Here is a 23,158-nt window from a genome sequence, read left to right as displayed (position 1 = left end):
TAAACACTTATATACCCTTTCAAAATATTTATATACATATATATATATTCCATTTAAATAAGATTTATATATCCTATTATATATCATATTCATATACTATTACATATACCATTTACATATATTGCATTACGTATATATACATCTGAGGAAGAAAAATGGCAAAAGAGAGTACGCAAGATTTACTGAAGGAGATTACGGTCTTCATTAATGACATTGAAGAAGAAGAAGAGGTAGTGGGCGTAAATAACGAAACGCAAGTTCTTTTAAGTGAAATAAATGCCATAATCGGGATAGAAGAAGAAGAAGAAATGCAAGAAGAAGAAGAAGAAGAAGACGCAAAAGAAGAAATGGAAATAGATCATCATGAAAAAATGCAAGAAGAAGAAGACGGAGAAGAAGAAAGAATAGAAGAAGCAGCAGCAGAAGAAGAAGAAGAAGAAAGAGAAACTATTGAAATTCAAATTCCAGTAGAAAAAGAAGAATATGATGAAGAAGAACTATTACAAATATTGAACAGTGCTAGCAATAGAACGATAACAGAAGAAGCATCAGGCCGTATTAAAGAAATTATAAAGTGGTTACAAGAAGGAACAGAAGAAGACGTCGAAGAAAGGAGAAATGAAGAAGAGCTGCTAAATCTCACGTTTTCCCAAATAATAGGAGAGGATTACAATAAAGAAGAGATGAAGATAGAAGAAGAAGATGATAAGTTTTACACGAATGAACTAGAAAATTGGATTAACAATTTGTTTCCCGATCCCAGAAAAGAAGAAGAAGAAGTAATATATCCCTCAATTATGGAAATATTAGCAGAGACTAGTGTAGAACACGAAGAAATGGAAGTCGATTTAGACGTCATAGAAAAAAGAATGGACGAATTGCTAGCCGTATTTCAAGCACAACGAAATTCAAATATACAAGTAGGATTCGGAAATAACAACCGTAATGATGGACACAATAGATTTCATATAATAGAAGAACGAAGAAGACAATACAGAAGATACAATATGGAGGGTAGAATGCTACGATTCCGTCTAGCCCCCGTACGTGCAGATGAAAACCCTTTTACGGCAATTGAAGCAAGTCTACGGGCACTAATAGATTATTTACTACGTAATGTGGACCAGCATGATTACGTAGGAATAACAATTACAAATGAGAGAGAAGGACATCGTCCATTTTGGTTGTCATTCAGAGAAGCAAGAAATCTCTCAGCAGAAGTTCTATGGATAAGTTATGAGAAAGTACTGCAAAGTAATGCGGCTTTTCTTATAAATGAAGATTGCATCGTGAATTTTCATCATGTACGTATGCCAAGAGGACAAGGTCCTTTGAAACAACATGTTATGAATACTGAAGAATATGTAAAGGCAAAACGTGGTATTATCACAATTAAGAATAAAGACACAAGATGTTTAGCACATGCAATCGTCGTTGCCATAGGACTGAAAAAATACAAGGGAAGAAATCAAACTGAATATAATAGATATGTAAAAACTCAAAGTAAATATATCATAGAAAAAGAAGCAGAAGAACTGTGTGAAGCTGCCGATGTAGATCTTAGTAATGGTGGTGGAATTCCTGAAATTCGTAAATTTCAGGAATATTTAAAGGATTATAAAATCACAGTGTATAGGGGCTTTTCAGGAAGTGATGTTATGTTTGAAGCACCACCAAGTGATAACGAAAGAATTGCTTTAAATTTACTGTTTATAGATAACCACTTCAACGTCATTGAAAGCTTGACATCATGTTTTAGCTGTAAATTTTATTGCGAAAGTTGTCATAAGAAATATGAAAAAAAGCATGAACATTTGAAACATTGTACAGCTGTATGTTTTCGTTGTCATCAGAAGCCACCATGTGATTTTAAAGAAACCCATATTACATGCAATGATTGTAATCGAGAATTTTATGGCCAGTCATGCTATGACTATCACAAGTCAGCGCCGTATCAAAATGGAAAGCCTTTATGTTCCATTGTGAAATGTTGTGCCCAGTGTTTGAAAATTTATGTAGTGAAAGAAAAACGTTCTCACGTATGTGGAGAAACATATTGCAATGTTTGCTATGCTATTGTACCACCCAATCATGAATGTTACATGAAAGTGAATGAAAGAAGAAAATCGAAAAAAGCCAATGAAAAAATCATCGTGGAGAAGAAATCTATGATTCTGTTTTATGATATTGAATGCACACAAGATACGAAAATAGAAGACGAGGACGCAAACATATATGAACATATACCTAATGTCTTGGTTAGTCAACATGTATGCTACCAATGCTATGAAGATAACAACATCAAGAATGATTGTGTCATTTGTGGAAAGCGAGAAAATATTTTTGACGGAGAAAATGTAATAGAAGATTTTCTAAAACATCTTCAACAACGTCGACCAAACATTAAAACAGTAACCTGTGTTGCCCATAACTCAAAGGGATATGACGCACATTTCATCATTAAGACCATGGTTGAGAAGATGAATTGGACTCCAGAAGTAATCATGAATGGAGCAAAAATTCTCTCTCTTAAAATAGGAAACGTAACCTTCATCGATTCACTAAGCTTTCTTCCTATGCCCTTAAGTAAATTAAGTGGTGCATTTGGGCTTCAATCGTGCAAAGGATATTTCCCACACTTCTTTAATCGACGTGAGAACCAAACCTATGAAGGGCCGCTTCCAGACATTAAATATTATGGAGCAGATACTATGAAAGTAGACGAAAGACGCAAGTTTCTCCAATGGTATACCGAACATCAAAACGATACCTTTAAAATGAAAGAAGAACTCATCAAGTATTGTGTACAGGATGTCGAGGTATTACGTCAAGCCTGTATTTCATTTATGAATACATTTGAATCTGAAACTAATGTCAATCCCTTACTTGAATGTATTACAATTGCCAGTGCATGTAATTTGGTATATCGTAGAAATTTCTTAAAGGAAAATACAATTGGTATCATACCAAAGAACGGATATCGATGGAGAGATGTACAATCAGTTGAAGCAGTACAATGGATAGCTTGGGAAGAAAAAACCAGAAACATCCAAATTACCAATGCTGCACGTAGTAAGGAAAAACGAATAGCATCAATGAAAGTAGATGGTGTATGGACAGATCCCAACACAGGAAAAATACACGTCTGGGAGTATGAAGGCGATTTCACACATGGTTGTATCTACTGCTACCCTAACGACAGAGATAAACCCATCTATAACAATGCTACAGATACCATGGAATTTCGATATGAAGCAACAAAGAAGAAAATCCAAAAATTAAAAGATTTTGGCTGTGAAGTGCATGAAATATGGGGTTGTGAATTTAAAAAACAATTGGCAGGAAATGAAGAGATGAAGAAGTATGTTAGTAATCATCCGTATACAAAGAAAACACCATTAAAACCTCGTGACGCTTTTTATGGAGGACGTGTGAATGCCATACGTTTGTATCATAAAGCACAAGAATCTGAAGGAGAGACCATAAAATACAAAGATGTTATTTCATTGTACCCATTTATCTCTAAGACTAAGAAGTTTCCAATTCGTCATCCTACTATCTATTTGCCTGGAGATTCAAATATTCCCACCATTGAAGAAGTAGAAGGATTAGTTAAGCTCAGTATTTTGCCTCCAAAACAACTGTTTCATCCTGTACTCCCTTATAAATCAAATGATAGATTGATGTTTCCACTCTGCCGTACATGTTGTGATGAATTAAACCAAGCACCTTGTAATCACAACGATGAAGACCGAGTGCTACATGGAACATGGGTAGCAGATGAAGTAAGAAAGGCATTAGAAAAAGGATACAAAATAATAGATATTCATGAAATATGGGCATATGACGTTGTTCAATATGATGAAAAAACAAAAAGTGGCGGCTTATTTGCAGAATACATAAACACCTTCCTGAAAGCAAAAACAGAAGCAAGTGGATGGCCATCATGGTGTGAAACAGATGAATTAAAGAAGAAGTACATTCAGCAATTTTATGAAAAGGAAGGAATACGTCTAGATGAGAACAAAATTAAACATAATCCAGCACTTAGAAGTTTAGCTAAATTAATGCTAAATTCATTTTGGGGAAAATTTGGTCAACGTGAGAACATGGGTCATGTCAGCATTATTAATGAACCCAAGGAATTATATGAAAAATTAACATCTCATGATATAGATGTTCATCAAATATTCCCAGTAAATGATGACATGTTATATGTATATTGGCAATACACCGATGACGTTCCTGTTTCACTACCAACAGTAAATGTTGTCATAGCCGCATACACAACAGCACAAGCAAGATTAGAATTGTACAAATATTTAGATCAACTACAAGAAAGAGTATTATATTTTGATACTGATTCCGTCATTTATACGCAAAAACCTGGTGAAAGTACAATTCCAACTGGTGACTTTTTAGGCGATTTAACAAATGAAGTCCTCGAATATGGTAAAGAAGCCTATATTTCAGAATATGTATCGGCGGGCCCGAAGAATTACAGTTTACGTATTTTTGATCCCAGCACGCAGAAGGAGTTTCAAGTATGCAAGATACGGGGCTTTTCATTAAACTATGAATCTTCAAAACACCTAAATTTTGATGTAATGAAGAAAATGATAGTAGATAATGAAGAGGATGCAGAAGAAGAGGAAGAATCTCGTCCCACGGAAGTTAAAATTACCAATGAGAAAAAAATTTGCCGCAGGAAAGATCATACTATCGTCAGCATGCCCGAAACAAAAATTTATAAGATAAATTATATTAAACGACGTAGAATACCAGATTCATATGATACTCTTCCATATGGCTACACTACTTCCAACAAAAGAAGAAGAGAAATGTAATAAGGCCCTTTATAAATATTCGTATGAAGAAAGAATGATCATATTCTTTAACATGGACACGACGTGGAAACATCCTTTTTCATGTATTGTTGCCGGACCAAGTGGATGTGGAAAAACTTCCTTTGTAATACGATTCCTGTCCAATTTATCACGTATGGTTAATACATCGTTTCGTCATATTTATTGGTACTATGCAGAATGGCAAAATGCATACAGAGAAATTTCGACAAAAGTACAATTTATTGAAGGATTACCTCGAACAAAAGACTTTTTACCTGAAAATGGACCACATCTTATTATTATTGACGATCAAATGTGTGAAGTGAACCGCAATATAGTTGATTTCTTTACAAAGGGTTCTCATCATAGAAATCTTAGTGTACTATTTATTACACAAAACATATTTCATCAGGGAAAAGGAAGCAGAGATATGAGTTTGAATTGTTCTTATCTCGTATTATTTAAAAATCCAAGAGATAAATCACAAATTAAACATTTGAGTTATCAATTAACTCCTGAGAATCCAAAATTTCTTCAAGAAAGTTTCACCGACGCAACAAAGTTACCATATGGATATTTCTTTATTGATTTAAAACAGGATACGCCAGATGAACTTCGTTTTCAAACAAATATTTTTCCTGATGATATTTATCATTACGTTTATGTTCCATCGAAATAGAAGAAGAAGATGTGTTTATAATGTTTGTTTTAAACTGTGTTTCTTCATTCTGACAATATGTCTCCAAGAGTAAAACACGGAGATCTTCTTCGTACGCTGAGCAAAGCAAATCCTAAACTACGTAAAGCTATACTGGCCAATGCAGACTCTTCAGTGATTCGAAGTATTTGTGAATGTTGTTATAATGTATTAAAAGGGAATGTACCTCTTACAAAGACACAGAAAGCAAGATTAAAGCGATACAAGAGGACGCTTCGATATCTTGTGAAGAAAGGAAACTCCATCCAAAAGAAGAAGAAGCATTTATTAGTACAGCAGCAGGGTGGATTCCTACCGGCATTATTAGCTCCTATTTTAACTGGTGCATTATCAAGTTTACTATTCCGTTAGTACAATGGAACACGCAAAGAAGATGATTTTAGTTCCACCTGAAGTTCTGAATCGTATACAAGCACCAACATCATCATCATCATCAGCCCTGGAGAAACGTGAATCTAATTTGGATCAAGAAATGCAAGAGATTTTACAGTTATCATCGCTTAGTGATGAAGAAAAGTGGAATCAGTATAACAATATTCTTCAAAAATATTTACACTTAATACGAAAACAAGAAGAACCTGTGACACTTTCAATTACGTCAACTAAATCAGAGAAGCCTGAAGTAGAAGAAGAAATATTATTATCTATACCCAAAATGTTTCGTAAAAGAGCTGAATTACTACTACATAGAATGAAACATGATGATAATATCACGTGGGATAATAAAGGAACTGTTTACATCAGAGGTGATAAACTAGAAGGGTCTCACATTGTAGATTTAATTTCTGATGTGTCGCGACCCCGGAAACACACAAATCCACCGGGATGGGAGAAATTTTGTAATTATTTATCTTCTAATAACACACCTCAAGAACTTATTGGAAATCCAAAACGTTTGTCATATATTTTACGACGAACTAAAGCATCACCAACAGCATCATCGTCAAGGGAAAAAATACCTCTGAAATCGTTTGCAGAAGACGACGAAGAAGCAGAAGAAGAAGAAGAAGAAAAGGAAAAAGTAATATCTCCTATAAGGAAAAGGAAACGTGCCTGTAAACGTCCAGTATGGTCAAGGTGGAAACCGTAAACAAACAGTTAAGCAAGATTTACTACAACCCTTCACATCCTGCCTCGTTTTCAACTGTTAAAAAATTGTGGATAGCTACAAAGAAGAAAATTCCTATACATTGTATAAGAAGATGGTTACTGCAACAAACAACATATACGTTACACAAACCTGTACGTCGTCGTTTTAAAAGAGATTTCTATGTAGTGAATAACATTGATGATGAGTGGGAAAGTGATATTAATGATCTTCAATCTCTTCATAAATTTAATGATGGATATCGTTATATTCTGACAGTGATAGATGTGTTCAGTCGATATGCATGGGCTGTGCCATTAAAATCTAAAAGTACAAATGATGTCTTAAAAGCATTGCAAATTGTGTTCAAAGACAGAAAACCAATTACATTTCGAACAGATAAAGGAAGTGAGTTTACTAATAAAACAATACAGAAGTACTTAGTGGACAGCAAAATAAAACATATTACAACTAAAAATCCTGATATAAAAGCTAGTATTGTAGAACGTTTTAACAGAACTTTAAAAGAAAAAATGTGGAAGTATTTTACAAAGTATCAAACGTATAATTATTTAAATGTATTACCTCTTCTTGTGAAATCATACAATGAAGGTTATCATTCAAGCATAAAGATGTCACCTGCAAATGTTTCTCAAAATAACCTATTACAAGTATGGCATAATCAATATGATAATAAAATAAAGAAGACGAAGAAAAAGAATCCAAATTTCTCAAAACATCTTAAGATTGGTGATACAGTACGAATTAGTAAAACTAAACGTACATTTGATAAAGGATATATGCAAAATTGGACTTGGGAAATATTTAAAGTGAAGAAGATAATACCAAGAGATCCATCTGTTTATGAAATTGAAGATTTAAACAAGGAACCACTGGATGGATTATTTTACAGAGAGGAATTACAACCTGTGACGTTATCAAAGACATTTTACATAGATAAAATCATACGTACAAGAAGAAAAGGCAGCAGAAAAGAATATCTTGTTCATTGGAAAGGATATCCTTCTTCTTTCGATTCCTGGATACCTGCATCATCCGTAAAGAAGATCGAGAAGTACAATGGAACCTGATGGAGATTTTTACGTTACGCTTCCCAGTAATAGTTCTATGGAATATTTTCCTGACAACACCTTAACATCATACACTACGAAACTTCATCAAAGAATGGAATTCCATGAAAAGTGGGAAGTGGCTATTGTTGAAATTCATTATCCTCATTCAATATTAAATATTAATGACGAAAATAATAAAATTTTTTACAAACCTGCAAAAAGTGATGAATGGAAATTTATAACTATTCCTGTACGTTATTACACTGACATATCAGAATTGATAAAGATAATAAATACGTACAACAGATTCACAAATTTACATATTTCTTATACTCGTGAGAGTAATACCTGTTTTATACGACGTCTTCATAAAGACATAGATGTAGACGTTGCATTATCACCAAGTGTTAGTGCGATGTTGGGGTTTGATCCAAGCGTTGATTTAAAGGATATGCAACAAGGTCAAAGCATTCCAAATTTACGTTTAGGACTTCCATCTACAATGTATGTGTATTGTGATATAATTCAATCTGTATTTGTTGGAGATACAGTAGCACCATTATTACGTATCATAAATATGAATCCTGTGAATCATACATTTGGAAGTAGTGTTATAGAAATTTTTAATCCTCCACATTATGTGCCTATAGAGAAGATGCATTTTGAACACATCAAAATAGATATAAGAGATAGTACAGGCTCTCCATTGGCATTCACTTTCGGAACTGTATGCGTTAAACTACATTTTCGACCAGTGCGTCAACATCGACAAATATGAATAATCCATATTTACAATATTATCAAAAACAAGCTCTTTCTGGAACTGGAAACGTTTATGTTGGCTCCCCTTATCAAGTTGGACATGGTATTGGAAGTTTCCTTGGAGGATTATTTCGTTCTGTCATGCCACTAGTAAAACAAGGAGCTAAAACAGTAGGAAAGGAATTATTAAAATCTGGAGCAAACGTTATTACTGATGTCATCATCGACAATCAACCTATTAACGAATCCTTTCATCAACGAATGGGTGAAGCGAGATCCGTCTTGCAAGACAAAGCAAAAAATAAACTGAAATCTATGCTAGGATCTGGATATCAACGAAGGAAAAGAAGAATTACACATCATTCCATCTTTAACCCTTCACCATTACACATCATCAAGCGCAAGAAGAAGAAGGAGAAGGGCAAGAGGAAACGTACACAGAAAACAAAGAAAAATCAGTCTTATAAGAAGAGGAAGTTATCACACGATATCTTTGATTAAATCATCACCATTATGGCTTTCTTACATCATCAATCCTGCGAGTGTGTAAAAAGTGAACTAGATATTTTTTCTACAAAACCAACGCAAACCAGTATATTGGATAATCATGTTGTTACATACAAACCAATCAGTTCACTAGCTGATAATGCTCCTATAGAGTTTGTCATCCCAGGAACAAGTGATGAATACATAGATCTACCACATACTCTTCTTTACATCGAAGCTCAAATCGTTAAGCCTGATGGATCAGCATTTGGTGAAAGTGATAAAGCTGTGGCTCCTATTAATGACTTTTTAAATTCTATGTTCAGTGAAGTGGAAGTGTATTTAAATAACAAACTGATTTCATTTCCATCTCATAATCATCCATATCGATCATACATTGAAAAACTGTTAAATTATGATGATTCTGCTAAAAATACTCATCTTCAATGTGCATTCTGGTTTCAAGATACTGCTGGACATATGGATGCAACATCTAGTGGTAATAAAGGATTTCAACAACGTTATGAATTAACAAAAAAAAGTGCAAAATTCGACATGCTTGGACATCTTCATTGTGATATTTTTAATCAAGATAAATTTTTAATCCAAGGAGTAGAATTACGTCTCAAGTTAATTCCTGCAAAGCCAAACTTTTGTCTCATCGCTAGTGATGCGTCTGTTGAAGCTAAAGTGAACATTTTAGACGCTGCTTTACATATTAAAAAGATTAATGTTAGTCCTACAATAAAACTAGCACATAACAAGCTTCTACAATCAACAACAGCCAAATATCCTCTCACAAGAGTGCAAATGAAGTCGTTCGTCATTCCAAAGGATCTTCAATCAAAAACAATAGATAATTTATTTATGGGAGTATTACCAACTCGAGTGATTGTGGCGTTTACACAAAATGATGCCTATACAGGAACAATAACTTCAAATCCATTTCATTTCAAACATTTTGACATCAATTTCTTCTCTCTATACATTGATGGAAAACCTGTACCTTCAAAACCATTACAACCAATTTTCGAAAACAACCTCTATGTTTCCTCATACCATACCTTATTCTGTGGATCAGGCATTCACTTTTCAAATCATGGCAACAATATTCCTCGCCTTGACTTTCCTCAAGGATACACTATCTTTGTTTTCGACATTACTCAAGATGGAGAAGCCAGCGCTGTGCAGCATTGGAATCTTATACGTCATGGGTGTGTTCGTCTGGAAGTTCATTTTACGAAGCCTCTACCAGCACCTATCTCCTGCATTGTGTATGGAGAATTCCAATCTCTCTTAGAAGTGGATCATCAGAGGAACATCATCATGGATTTTTAAAGGTACGTTATTTAAATATCATATCATATATGTACATGTCTGCATTTTTATACATGATGTCCTCTACACTAGATTTATTAAATGCTTTGCAAACAAATTCTTTATTTCACAATCATTTCGTTGGCGTATATGCAGCCAATGAATTACCAGCACATGTTCCACTACCTGCAGCTATCATCATAAATACAGATCCCTCGAACAAACTTGGCACACACTGGATTTCCGTATATATTCATACTGATGGCCGTGCCCACTACTTCGATACATTTGGATTTCCTCCATATGTAATGCATCATATTCAATTTCTACGTAGAAATTCCACTTCTTATACATTTAATAATAAACAAATTCAAAGTGTGAAATCATCCCTATGTGGACATTATTCATATCTTTTCCTATGCTTCAAAGCTAAAGGAAAGTCCTTAAATGAATTTCATTACACTTTCTCATCAACTCCAGAAAAAAATGATCGTCGTTTGCTGTATTTACTTTTACAGGTAATCATGTCTTCATTCTTCTTCTTCGTTTGTTTTGATTACTTTCTTTTCATATTATTGCAGGTAGCCATTTCTTCTTCTTCTTCTTCTTTATTATAATGTGTTTGTATGTATTATTATTTGTTCATGATTATAGATAAAATAAATTTTAAGTTTGTTTTTTCAATTTTTTTTCATTTCAGAGAGTAAAAGATCGTCATCGTGTGTATGGACATCATCTTCAATGTTCAGATTGACTTGTATCTACGTTTCATCACCAACATCAACAGCAGTAGTATCATCAGTGAACAGTATATGGCAGTTGTGAAGTTATCATCACAGGAACAATGGAAACAAAATCTAACGTTCTTTTTTTTAAAATGTACTATACTTACCGTCGTTTTAATTGTGTAAATAGTTTCATCAGCAATAAACAATTTGTATTATTTTTTCTCTTTGAAAACAAATGTTTTATTTCTTATTTTCTCCGTTTCCTAATAAATAAATATGTTTTATGATCAGTTATGTAATTAAATACACATATCATAAAACATGTTTTTAAGTCATTGAATTAAAGAATTTCATAGTGATTTAAAAAAAAAGATTCTAAAACTGATTTTTAATTCAATGATGTAATCATATAACTACATAATAATAATAATGAATTCAAATACTTAATCAGTTATTCTTTCGTAAATTAAATCAAGTATGTGAATTCAATATTATTATTATTATTATGATAGGACTTTTGTTTTTTAAAATTTTAATATTAATTATTTGAGTTCCTTTTTTAAAAATTAAAAAAAGTCTTATCATACTTAAGACAAAGTTGTATAATAATAATAATTTCAAATACTAATTTTTATTTTAACATTCATTTCAAGAATTTGAATTCATTATGATTATTATTATTATTATTATACGTATCACTTATAATATACAAGGAAAAAATATGTTAGGATTTTTTTCTTATAAAAAATTTTAAAATCCTAACATATTGAGGTGTATGAAACGAACACAAAACACACACACAAATAAAACATTTCACTTTCCACTATATATATATTTTTATTACATTTGATATTACGTTGTTTCGTATACATGAAAAACAAATCAATTTCTCCTTCTTTATGAAGAGTCGTTCACTTCATTGATACCCTCCGAAGGTTGAGTTTCGGTTTCCCCCCACCATGGCTGTGTCGATACACTATCAAATAAATCAGCCATTATTGAATCTATGAGTTTTTGTTTGCAAAATACTTTCATTTCCAATTTTAATCGTTCACCATCAATGTTCACATCACTGTTCTTATCAAGAGAGACACTTGGAAAACTGATGTTCATACCATTAATAATACTCTGTTCATCTACACAGGTATGGATTCCGGCAAGTCCTCTGCATGTAAGACACTGTAATTGTACATGATTACGAATAGTATCTGTACACAAGTCAAAATATTCACGTAGCACAACACTACAAACTTTACTGTTTTTCACAGCATGTTCAATACACGGTAATATTTCCAAGAAATAAAGCCAATCACTTGAAGATAAGTACACAGTGTTTCGAGGAGCATAAAGTGTTCCTTTCTTCTCTAACATCACTAATTTTTCACCCATTAGTTTTCGTACCACCAGTTCGTTTTTTCGACCAAGAGATTTTATAAATGTAATTTCCACTTGAGAATTTAAATAGTCCGTAACAAATGGGGTTAAATGTACAAGTTTCTCCCACTCTGCCAAATTTAACTCCACTCCAAACACAAGTCCTTTGCCAACACGAATCACTGGTTCAAATGTATCACTATCCAGACCAATGCAAATTAATTTGGTTTTCATTGAATTAAGTCCATATTCAACATTTAACAAGTACTCTTTCTTGGTATCCATAGTTGATGCACAAGCACTCAAAGACATGTTACTTCAGTCGCTGGTCAGCACAGAATAACGACACTATGCATACAGATGACTGCGCATGCATGAAGAGGAGGGGCGAAGAGGAAAATTCATGTTTCATCTTGTTTGTACATGTCACCATACACTTACGATGAGTAAACCAGTTCAGTAAATTCAAGATCGTGCATGTTACGTCCAGATACATTAATCTTCATTCCTTTATATATTAAACAGACATTCCCACTTTGTAAATACGTTAATAATGCACCATTATCTGCTTCCAATTTTTCAGTACAACGTCCAGGTAAAATCACTTTTTCACCTCCTTCAAATGTCACACAGGCCTTCCTACCATATACCGTTGTAATTATCTCACAGTTTACAATACGAAATGGTACTCCAATCTCCAAATCTCGCATTTTTGTAAAGGGTACCATTGATGGCTTATTAAGCTTATCTAATAAACTCATTGACGATGACATCTTTAAAATTTTTGACGTTTCTTCCTTTGCAACAGCTGCTAACAGAATGATCTACACAAGCACATACGTTCCGCTTACGCTCTTCGCAGGAGGGGTGAGGGGTTTGGGGATTCAAATTATTAACCAATAAACGACAAGAACACGAAAATTCATGTTTTATCTTGTTTTCTACATCTAGCAGGCGTCCAAGACTATGAGCATAGCAACAGCAAATCAACATTTTCCCACGGGCTTCTGTGGTAACCGTAAAAGGCTATGAACATAGCAACTAAAGAGGAGTAGGGGGTAACGGGGGTTCAAATAAACCAAAATTTTCCCACGCGCTTCTGTACTACCCGTAAAAGGCTATGAACATAGCAACCAAAGGCTTGTCGAAACTTGCCTCCCAATTCCAGGAAATGACACCGAATTCTAGGAAAACAAGATAATTTTTTGATGACTCGGCCTTCTATACGCGGAGACATCTACTGATACGGATCTGGAAAGTTATTTCAAAACTGATGTTACTGATACTGTTCCAGTGGTTTATCTACACCCCCTAACACTCCCCCAGCATTACCCTAATATTTTCGGAGACCCTCCTTAAATACATTTCTTACACCCCCAACTAGGAGGGTGCAATATTAAAAAGATTCATTCTCGTTCTGCCCAAAAGCCCTCCAAGACTTTGTAGAAAATATTTTAAATTATCTTATCTTTAGGCAGAACTGAATTCCCTTTCTGCCTAATCTTTGGAGACAGGGAATTCAATGGGATGAGGAAAATGTTAATGAAATGCAGCACTGAAAAGCTTGACTCCTAGCGTGTTTGTATGTAGATCGGAACTCATGTATAAAATGGCTGTAGTAGCGAGGGCGGGAACTAAATCCAAGCGGTCAAACTGCAAGGAAAATTCTGACAAGGACAACATCCAAGGGACAAAATCAACCAGTGCTCACCATATAGAATTACTTTCTTTCTTCAATTGTCATATATTCTAAAATGTTGATTATTTGTTCAACTGAAATAACTTTTCTTTCTTTTAAAATGCTAAAAACTCAATAAAACGTCAAAATGTTATAATAAAAGAGTAGATTAACTTTAATTACTTTCACGCATATCCATATGAAAAGTTCTGGGTATTCCTATTTATTATACCTTTAATAAATTTGAAATACGTTTAGCATATTACACTAAGTCCATTCATTTTAATTACGAAAAGTAACTGTGATGCTATTTAATTTTTTTTCTTTAAAAGTCGTTCTTGTGTGGTAGCATATAGCAGTCTTTTATTTTCAGTAATGTATAAACATTTATTTTAATTCTGAAATACTGATCAAGTTTTTTTTAAAAGCAAAGATCAAAATGTGAAATACTGTATATACTTACTATAACAGTCTTACGTCTTTTATCAGGTTTTCAGCATTTTAAAAATAAATGTTATTTCCGTTAAGTGAAGAATTTCAGATAACATTTTAGATGCATAATAGTTGGAGAAAAAATAATCATTCTTTTATTAATGTGCGCCTATGATTTTCTCGCTTGAATTTAGTCCGGTTTGTTTGAATTTTCCTTGGGCTTTGTAGTCTTGAATTTTGTCCTGCATTCGTAATAATCTGTTTGGTAATTCTGACAGAGGCTGTAAGAAGAATAACTATTTCTTCAAGTTTCATCATAAATTTTAAATGTTCTTCTTCTTCTTGTTCTCGGAAAAATGACGAGGATACAGTTCTTTATCAGAAGTGTTATTCTTTCTCCGGCATTGAACCTCCGGGTTCCATAGGCCATAGAGTTAGTTAGTTAGTTAGTTATTGGAATGACTTTATTTTGGAATGACTTTTTTTTTTAAACAAATGCGGGAAAATGGAAAATTGATTGACTCAGTTGCGAGAAAGCCGTTTGACATTGTAACTGAAACGAACGCAAAATAAACTTAATATCAAATTATTTCACATCAAGATTTTATTCACTTTTTCAGTAGTTCATCTCTAACATGCTAAGAGTCGCAGTACGTAAAAGTGCCACAGTTCACATCCTCAAGACATGTTTGGCCATATATTAAGTGAACAATGCAAGAGGATGCATACGGCATCACTTTATGCGCTAATTTATCTTATATAGATAATTCTGTACTATATGCAATAGTATCATATATACTTCTATTTTCATATTTATATTGTCAATATAAGTAGCAGCAATACAAAATATCAATATCAATATTGAAATACTTGTACGTTTTTTGTAGTTTCAATCAAATCAAAAGGTCAGTTAATCGGGGATAAAGGCTGTCTTACGCATGAATTTGCATTGTTTGCTTAAAATATGGGCAAACATGTCTTGAGGATGTGAACTGTGGCACTTTTTACGTACTGCGAGGCAGTGGCGGTTTTAGCGGGTAGATCGGGTAGGCACGGGCTTACCCAAAAAATTTGCAAAATATATAAACACTAAAAGATACAATAAAGAGTAAATATATTTTCCATTTTTTATATTAATGGTAAATAATTGTTTAATAAACAGCATCAACCAATACTTTAAAAGTAATTTCCTATTGTCATTATATCAAAGTAATTTCCTATATACACACAACAACTACCACAAAACAAGAAGACGATGGAAAACTAAACAAAAAATGAATATAATACTAATATTAATACAGGAATGCTTTACAAGACTTTGAAAAAGGTCTCTATAACAATGGGAATTAAAGAAAAGGGGCATAAAAGAGGTACGGGGAAGCACCTGCAGAACCTTCCTGCAACCACAGAATAAAGCAAGAAACACTAAGGAGCACTAATATACTTGTATATTTGTATATCACCTGCCAAGATGAGGAAATATACAAATAATAATAATAATAATAATAATAATAATAATAATAATAATAATAATAATAATAATAATAATAATAATAATAATAATAATAATAATAATAATAGGCTTCTTACAGACCCTATTATTTGTATTAAATTTTGCCAAAGCTTGGGATTATTTCGTGTATAATTACCGACCACTCACTGACCACATTAAGCAATGGGGAAAACCTATTGCAAATACACATTTATAACAATATCGGTATAAATTGACGTCCATGTTTAATCAATTATGTGCTCCAAAATAGCATACTTTAAGGAATTATGACATACAAAGGAGAACACAAAAGCAAAGTTCGTTCGATACGTATGACAATAAAGGAATTTAATTGAAACTCAAAGTGAAACAAACATCTTTTGCTTAGATAGTGTACAAAAATCAATGTGTATTAACACTCTGGATGGTGTTTGGTAAGGAATAAGGAATATAGATGTCAGTGCAACACTTGATACTAAATTTCTTATTAACGTTTGTTATTATAATAACTATTTAACTACGGTAATTTGACTTTATCTTCAGTGACACTTGGTCTCGTGGATTCAATTTGGCAGAAACAAAATTAAACAAATCAGTTAGATTTGGTTCCTTTTTCTAACATTCTTTACAGATGGAATTTATTTCAGTTAGGTTTTTATTTTATAGTAAGGGTTAACCTACCAATGTTTACTGTACTGCAAATCTGTAAGGTAACAGCCATACAGTATCAACTCAGATCACAATGTACATGCAGCTCTTCATAATTCAAAACAGCCAATCAAATATATAGAACTGTCAAGGATTTAAGCCCGCAAATTGGGGAGGCTACAGAGCAAGATTGCAAAAAGTTCTACAAAGCATGTCAATTGCACTAACTCCACTCTCCATTCAAGATACTGCCGATGTGATCTCCAATCGCTTTAAATACTCTGACTAAGAATACATTCCAAAAATTGAATAATCCCCGTCACGAAACGGCTCTCACGGGACACTCTCAGCAATATCCGACATAAGCATTACCTACAACAACTCTATAATAAGCATCACTCACATACTACTAAACTTGAGTTATACCAACTAAACTGAACCATGAAACTAACGATCAAGGACTAAAAGAAGACAAATCGAACACATTCTGCACAAAGTTAAATGAATTGCAAAATCGCAATATCACTAAGTTCTGGCAAGAAATAAGGAAATAATATAAGACCTCCGCGGGAACAGAAACTCCCCAATATCATCGATGGTGTACATTTTCCTACCGATGAAGATAAACTACAATACTTGGCCACGATACTAACAAATAAGTTCCAGGAAACCCCATCCACTACAGGAACACAACGAAATACTGATAGCTTAGCTCCAATCATCAAAAACATCATCTCACACCATGAGGACCTGTCAGTAGCTGACCTCAGAGACCAGCATTATCCACAAAGCCCCAAATTACTTGAACCTGTTTATCCCGCAGAAGTTGAGAACGCCATGAAACGATTGAGGAAAACCGCACTAGGACCACCTGACGACATCACTACACATCATTTAAATGCTGCACCGGATATACTACATACCAAATTGGCAGGGCTCTATACAGCCAGTCTGCATGTCGCATATGTTCTCACATCATGGAAGACTTCAAGCACCATCTTACTCCCTAAGTCAGGCAAATCAATAAGCAACTCCAGCAACCTCCGGCCAATAACCGTCACTAATATTTTCCAAACTCATGGAAATGATCTTAGTAAACCGCCTTCACATCTATCTCATGCACACTAAATTACTAATACCACAACAAACTGGTTTCAGATCCAATCACAGCTGTATAGACCAATTGGTACGAATATATCACGATATCCAAAATGCTTTTGCTATACAGCACAACACTGCTGCACCTTTCATGGATCTTACCGGCGCCTTTGACTCCTTCTGGCACAATGATCTTCTCTACAAGGAGGAAGGATATCTACTATCTCTCACTACCACTATCTCTCAGGTGGATTCACAATTTTCTTGCCGGGCGTACTACCAAAATACGACTCAACAATCAGCATTCGAATAGCATAAGCACTCAACGAGCAGTCCCACAGGGTTCCACTATAGAAGAGCACCTTTAATCTATCTATCTTCTATATGTTAATGACACTCCTCTAACTATTGCACCCAGTTGGAGTATTCACCGATGATAAATCTATTTGACTTCCACAAAACTCACCATTAGATTCAACAAACAAATCTTAGAATTTTCAAAATGGTGTACTAAGTGGAAATTGCAGTTAAACTCACAAAAGACACAGTTCATTATCTTCATCCCTCCCAGAAGATGCAGACATTCAATTAAGAACACAAGCAATGAGATCAGGATATTCAACCAGGACATTCCAATATCAAGCACGGCACGATATCTTGGTATACAGTTGGATAAGCGACTCATTCGTAACGCACACGTGCAAATTGTTAGGAAAAGGGCCATAAAGGACATCCTCACCGTCAGTCGTATCAGTAGTAATTGCATAATGAGCACCAAGAACAAAACATACCTTACAAAATGGGTAACAGATCCACACTACTATACGGACACAGCCTGTATTCTCTCAGAAAGATAACAGATGTGCCAAGAACAGAACGTTATTTGCTATGAAAAATTAATATTATAAAGACGATGCTAAACTATATTTGAAAAAAAAAACAACAAAACTACAGCTTGTTAGAGAAGTGATCATAAAATTCAATCAGTAGAAAAATCTTCAAAAGCAATTCTTTGCTGGTAACCACAGTAATGAAGATAAAATACTCTCGAATGTCCATAATACTATCTTACATCCCTCCAAACAATGTACTAAAAATACTAAAATAAAACAAAAACAAGATCAAAAAGCTCTCTTCATAATCCTACTCCAACATAACTTCTGCACAATCTTCACCACATTACTAAAACCGCCAATCAGTTTTCACCAACGAACTCCACCATATCTTGCAGCACACTAAACCCACAAAATCCTTTACACTAACCACACAACTTCCGACTTCTTAAATTTTTCATTCACTACACTCACTATACACACACGCCCGGGGCAAAATAGCAACACATGCTAGACGTTTCTCGCTGCACTAGCGCAAACTAAAGTTTTTTTTAAAAATTAGTTATTTCGCCTAACAATGATGGTATTACATGTATTTTTAGAATGGTGTAGAATACTGTTTAAGCAATTATCCAGTCCTCTTTTGGAAAGAACTGAAACGGTATTAGTGATGCGAACCTATGGGGGAAATTCCGTTTAGTGGGATTTTTTTTAACATTAAATATTGGAATGGAAGAAAAGGAAGTTTCATCGAAATTAGGGATACATATGGGGTTCCTCACTATATGTATAATCCTCGCCAAATAAAATCTCTACGTGGGGGAAGTAGCCATAATAAATCATTAAGAAGCGCGTCAGTGTTGCCAACTTTTAGTCTCAAATCTTCTCTTTGTTATCGACAATGGCCATGCTAGTGAATCGTATATGAATCTTAAAAATCAAGTGGCAAGAAACGAAATTTGCGCTTTGGTATTTGAGGAAAGAAGAAAACAAAACACACATTTCCAAATATTTAACGAAACTTTTCTAGTATCATTCGGTTCAGTATAAGGTGATGATTCAGAGGTCTAACGGAGTCACTGCATTTTTGACAGGATAACAAAATGTACTTGTTTCCAATTAAAGAAATTATTGTTCATATTCTATTTCATAAGCGTCGAAGATCGAAATTTACTGATAATTCACGCAGAAGTTGAAAAGAGTAAAGAGTAAAGTACTATACCATTTTAACTACCATATTCACACTTCTAAATTACATACACACTAATTATTATTTGTTCTTTAAAAACTACGGATTCTGTTATTATTATTATTATTATTATTATTATTATTATTATTATTATTATTATTATTATTATTATTATTATTATTATTATTATTAGTTAGTACAGCGTGGGAAATTCATATGTAAAATGGGATTTATATATTTATTTGCCTTTCGAGATGTTATTTTGTAGCGTTTCAGGTTGGAGCAGCTGAAACGCTATATAATTATCACTGTATATCCATATTTGGATGTAACATTACAATCAAAATTGTCCATTATATACATCATCATGCCCAGAGGATAACGTTGGTCGCCAAACTGAAACTTTTTTTCGCTCCCACGAAAGAAAATAGGTGATTCCTTAGGTTTCGAGCTCCTGAGTTCGAATCCGTAACCCGTTTTTTGTCCAGGACGTACCAGTTTTCAGAGAGGAGGGGATTGTTTCAATATCCGCCCAAAGATGCTATTCTCCACCCATAATAATTTGCACGTTATAATTTAAATATCAACATAAATTATGCAGATAAATTTGCATAAAAAGTTGAAGTTTAACACTTATGTGTCACTTGGTTTTCCTACTCCTCTTGTAATTTCTTCAGGGTGTTTCGCGTGTCACATTCTAACAGAAGTCTGCCAACATATTCACACACCATTTAACACTGTAGCGCTCTCCATGCTGGAGAAACCTTTCCCCGTGTTCGTCAGAGACCTCCCCCAAGCTGTACATTTCAGGGAAGAAGTCCAGGTGGCAATGCAGGAAGTGTAACTTTAGGGACATATTACATCCCATGTTACGAAATGAAGTAATTAACCTGCCCACAATGTCTTTGTAATCAGGTGACTTATGATTTCCTAGAAAGTTACTGCACACTTCTCGAAAGGCCTCCTAAGCCTCACTTTCCACTTCATTAAGCTTAGAAGAAAATGTAGTATTCTTAAAATCGTCTCTGATTTGAGGTGCCGTAAAAACACCTTCTTTCACCTCGGCTTCGTTGAGTCTTGGGAATAGTTTTCTGAGATGATTAAATTCTTCACCTTCCCGATTCAGGGTCTTTAGGAAAACCTTCATGAGCCCTAATTTGATATGAAGGGGTGGTAAGAATATTGTCTCCGGATCCACAAGAGACGTTCATTAGCCACGTTCATCTCCCCTGGGACCAGTTGCTTCCTTGGCGGCCATTTTAAGATGGTGTACTGATCTTTGGCTCGACTATCCCAATGACACAACTTGGAATGCTTTGTGTAACCTCCTTGTGAACCGGTGAGGATGGCAATAACCTTAAGGTCAGCGCATACAGACCAATGGAACTGTTCGTACTTTATTTTCTGCAATAGGTTTCGCATGTTCTCGTACGTTTCTTTCATATGTACAGCATGAGCAATAGGGATGGCTGGCTTTTCATTGCCATTGTGTAGTAACACTGCCTTGAGACTTATCCTAGAGGAATCTACGAGTAGCATCTTCAGTGTTGTAGTTCAACTTCAGTTGTCCCATAAGCGACGGAATGTCACTGCAATACACCAAATCACCATCCTGTGTAAAATTAGGAACTACGCTTACCTCTCTTTTCCTATACATTGATATATTCACATCTTGGTTTAGTAGATTTCATTGTTGAAGTCGTGATGCAAGCAACAGGGCCTTAGACTTGAGAAGGTTTAAGTCTCTCATCAGATCCTTCAGCTCTTCCTGACTTATCGCATGAGGTTCATTAGTATCAGGCACTGGAGCGTAATTGGGATCTGACTGTGTACTCGAAGATTGTGCAACATCCTCAGAAGCAGCAGGTTCTTCATCGGATGAAAAACTGCACAAGGTGTCTGAATCTGGTGGCACGGGTACAGGCACACAAACATCACGTTTCACAGGTCACCTCGCGGAATCCAATTTAGGATACTGTATTTTATGCTACATGTTTTTGAGAAACGTTTTATATTAGTCAAGCAGAAGTAACAGTCTGAAACATGATCACGGGGCTCGCACCAAACCATAGGTACTTCGAACGGCATCGATTTATGTGTACCTTTCAACCATCCTGTGAGAGTACGCGCACACGACTTACAACTTTATTTCGGAGCCCAAACGCGATCCTGGTCGTCGATTTTACACCCGAAGTACAGATGGTAGGCTGTCGTCAGGAATGGTGATAATGACCTACTTTGTCTCTTGAAAATCACTTCCCCACATATGTAGCAGAATGAATCTGTCGAATTGTTGCAAGTTCTCGGCATGTTTGTTTAACACAAACGTCAATATTTCACGCAGAAATATTTTTCACCTACGGTATACACAAACACAGCGTTTCACTACCTTCTCACACGAAGATCAACTCGAAACTGATATATTTGTTTCACGCGACAACTTGGTGTATATCTTGGCGCCTTTTGCAACAATATGTCTGTCGTCTAGACAAAAGGAAGCCGACGAATGATCGCAAGTGAATAACGCCTAGGTTTTAGTGTATGCAGTGTGGAACGACAATAAATCTTTGCAACCCAAGGGGAGGGGGTACGTTTTCGGGGGATCGTGAGCTAGAGAAAAGAATGTTCTTGGAATATAGCCTAGTAACAGTTCTGGGATTAAGATAAAAAATTCAGAATTATGCACTCTAAACACGGAAAACACATATTAAATACGAAAAATACGATCTACGTGATATCTGCTATACTATAAAATATGTAAGATACTCCCAATCTTAGATAAAAGAACCTATATCTGCAAATGTCATACTTCTGCTTGACATCTTCATTTGATTTGTTGCCATCGGCCTCACCTATGGCCGTAAGAATTTCATTCGTTGGCGCCATACGAGCAAATATACTTTTAACACTGTGTTTATGTGTAATTATGTTAATCTACTTTTGCTTACTACCAATCTGTTTCGTTTAATTTTGTTAAGAACCACGGCATGTAGTTTCTCAGCCGATTGATTTATTGACGTGGCTAACAACTTTGTTCTTCGAAATGAGCGGGGATTTTAAATAGTTTGACTTAACTGGTTTCTTCTCAGAATCAATTTTAATGTCGTGTATCTTCTGAAAATTCAATTTCATTGTATATAATTGGATAAATATAAATTATCCATACGATTATATATTCCATAATTGAAATGATGACTTCAGGAATACAACCAGATTTAAGTTACAGTAGAAACTTAATATTACACAGAAATTCGATTATCGTACCACGAAACAATAAAATGAAGCTGTCGAGGATAAACTTTGTACAAGTAGACATCGCTCCTTTATGACACCAGGTGTCATTAAGGCAGTGAAGGCAAGAATCCCTCGAAATCTGGTCAGGAGATAGAAACTAAC

The 23,158-nt window shown here is 34.5% G+C and overlaps 2 protein-coding genes across 4 annotated transcripts in view; both read left to right on the top strand.

Annotated features, from left to right (window-relative positions):
* The window catches only part of LOC145686532 (uncharacterized), a 179,729-nt gene that overhangs the window by 118,255 nt on the left and 38,316 nt on the right, over positions 1-23,158 (top strand). The gene's annotated exons all lie outside the window — the stretch shown is intronic.
* Positions 8,036-11,123, top strand: LOC145684813 (uncharacterized protein F54H12.2-like). Its single transcript, XM_081757181.1, has 2 exons — positions 8,036-10,313; positions 10,991-11,123. Exon 1 carries the CDS (start codon positions 9,001-9,003, stop codon positions 10,309-10,311), a length of 1,311 nt encoding a protein of 436 aa, XP_081613307.1. The 5' UTR covers positions 8,036-9,000; the 3' UTR covers positions 10,312-10,313; positions 10,991-11,123.

The sequence above is a fragment of the Thermobia domestica genome, chromosome 5 (assembly GCF_964235325.1).
Source record: "Thermobia domestica chromosome 5, izTheDome1.hap1.1, whole genome shotgun sequence".
NCBI lineage: Eukaryota > Metazoa > Arthropoda > Insecta > Zygentoma > Lepismatidae > Thermobia > Thermobia domestica.
This window is presented reverse-complemented; position numbering and strand designations above follow the sequence as displayed.

Coding starts and splice junctions, on each gene's coding strand:
- LOC145684813 (XM_081757181.1), top strand. CDS start 9,001: ATGGCTTTCTTACATCATCAATCCTGCGAGTGTGTAAAAAGTGAACTA.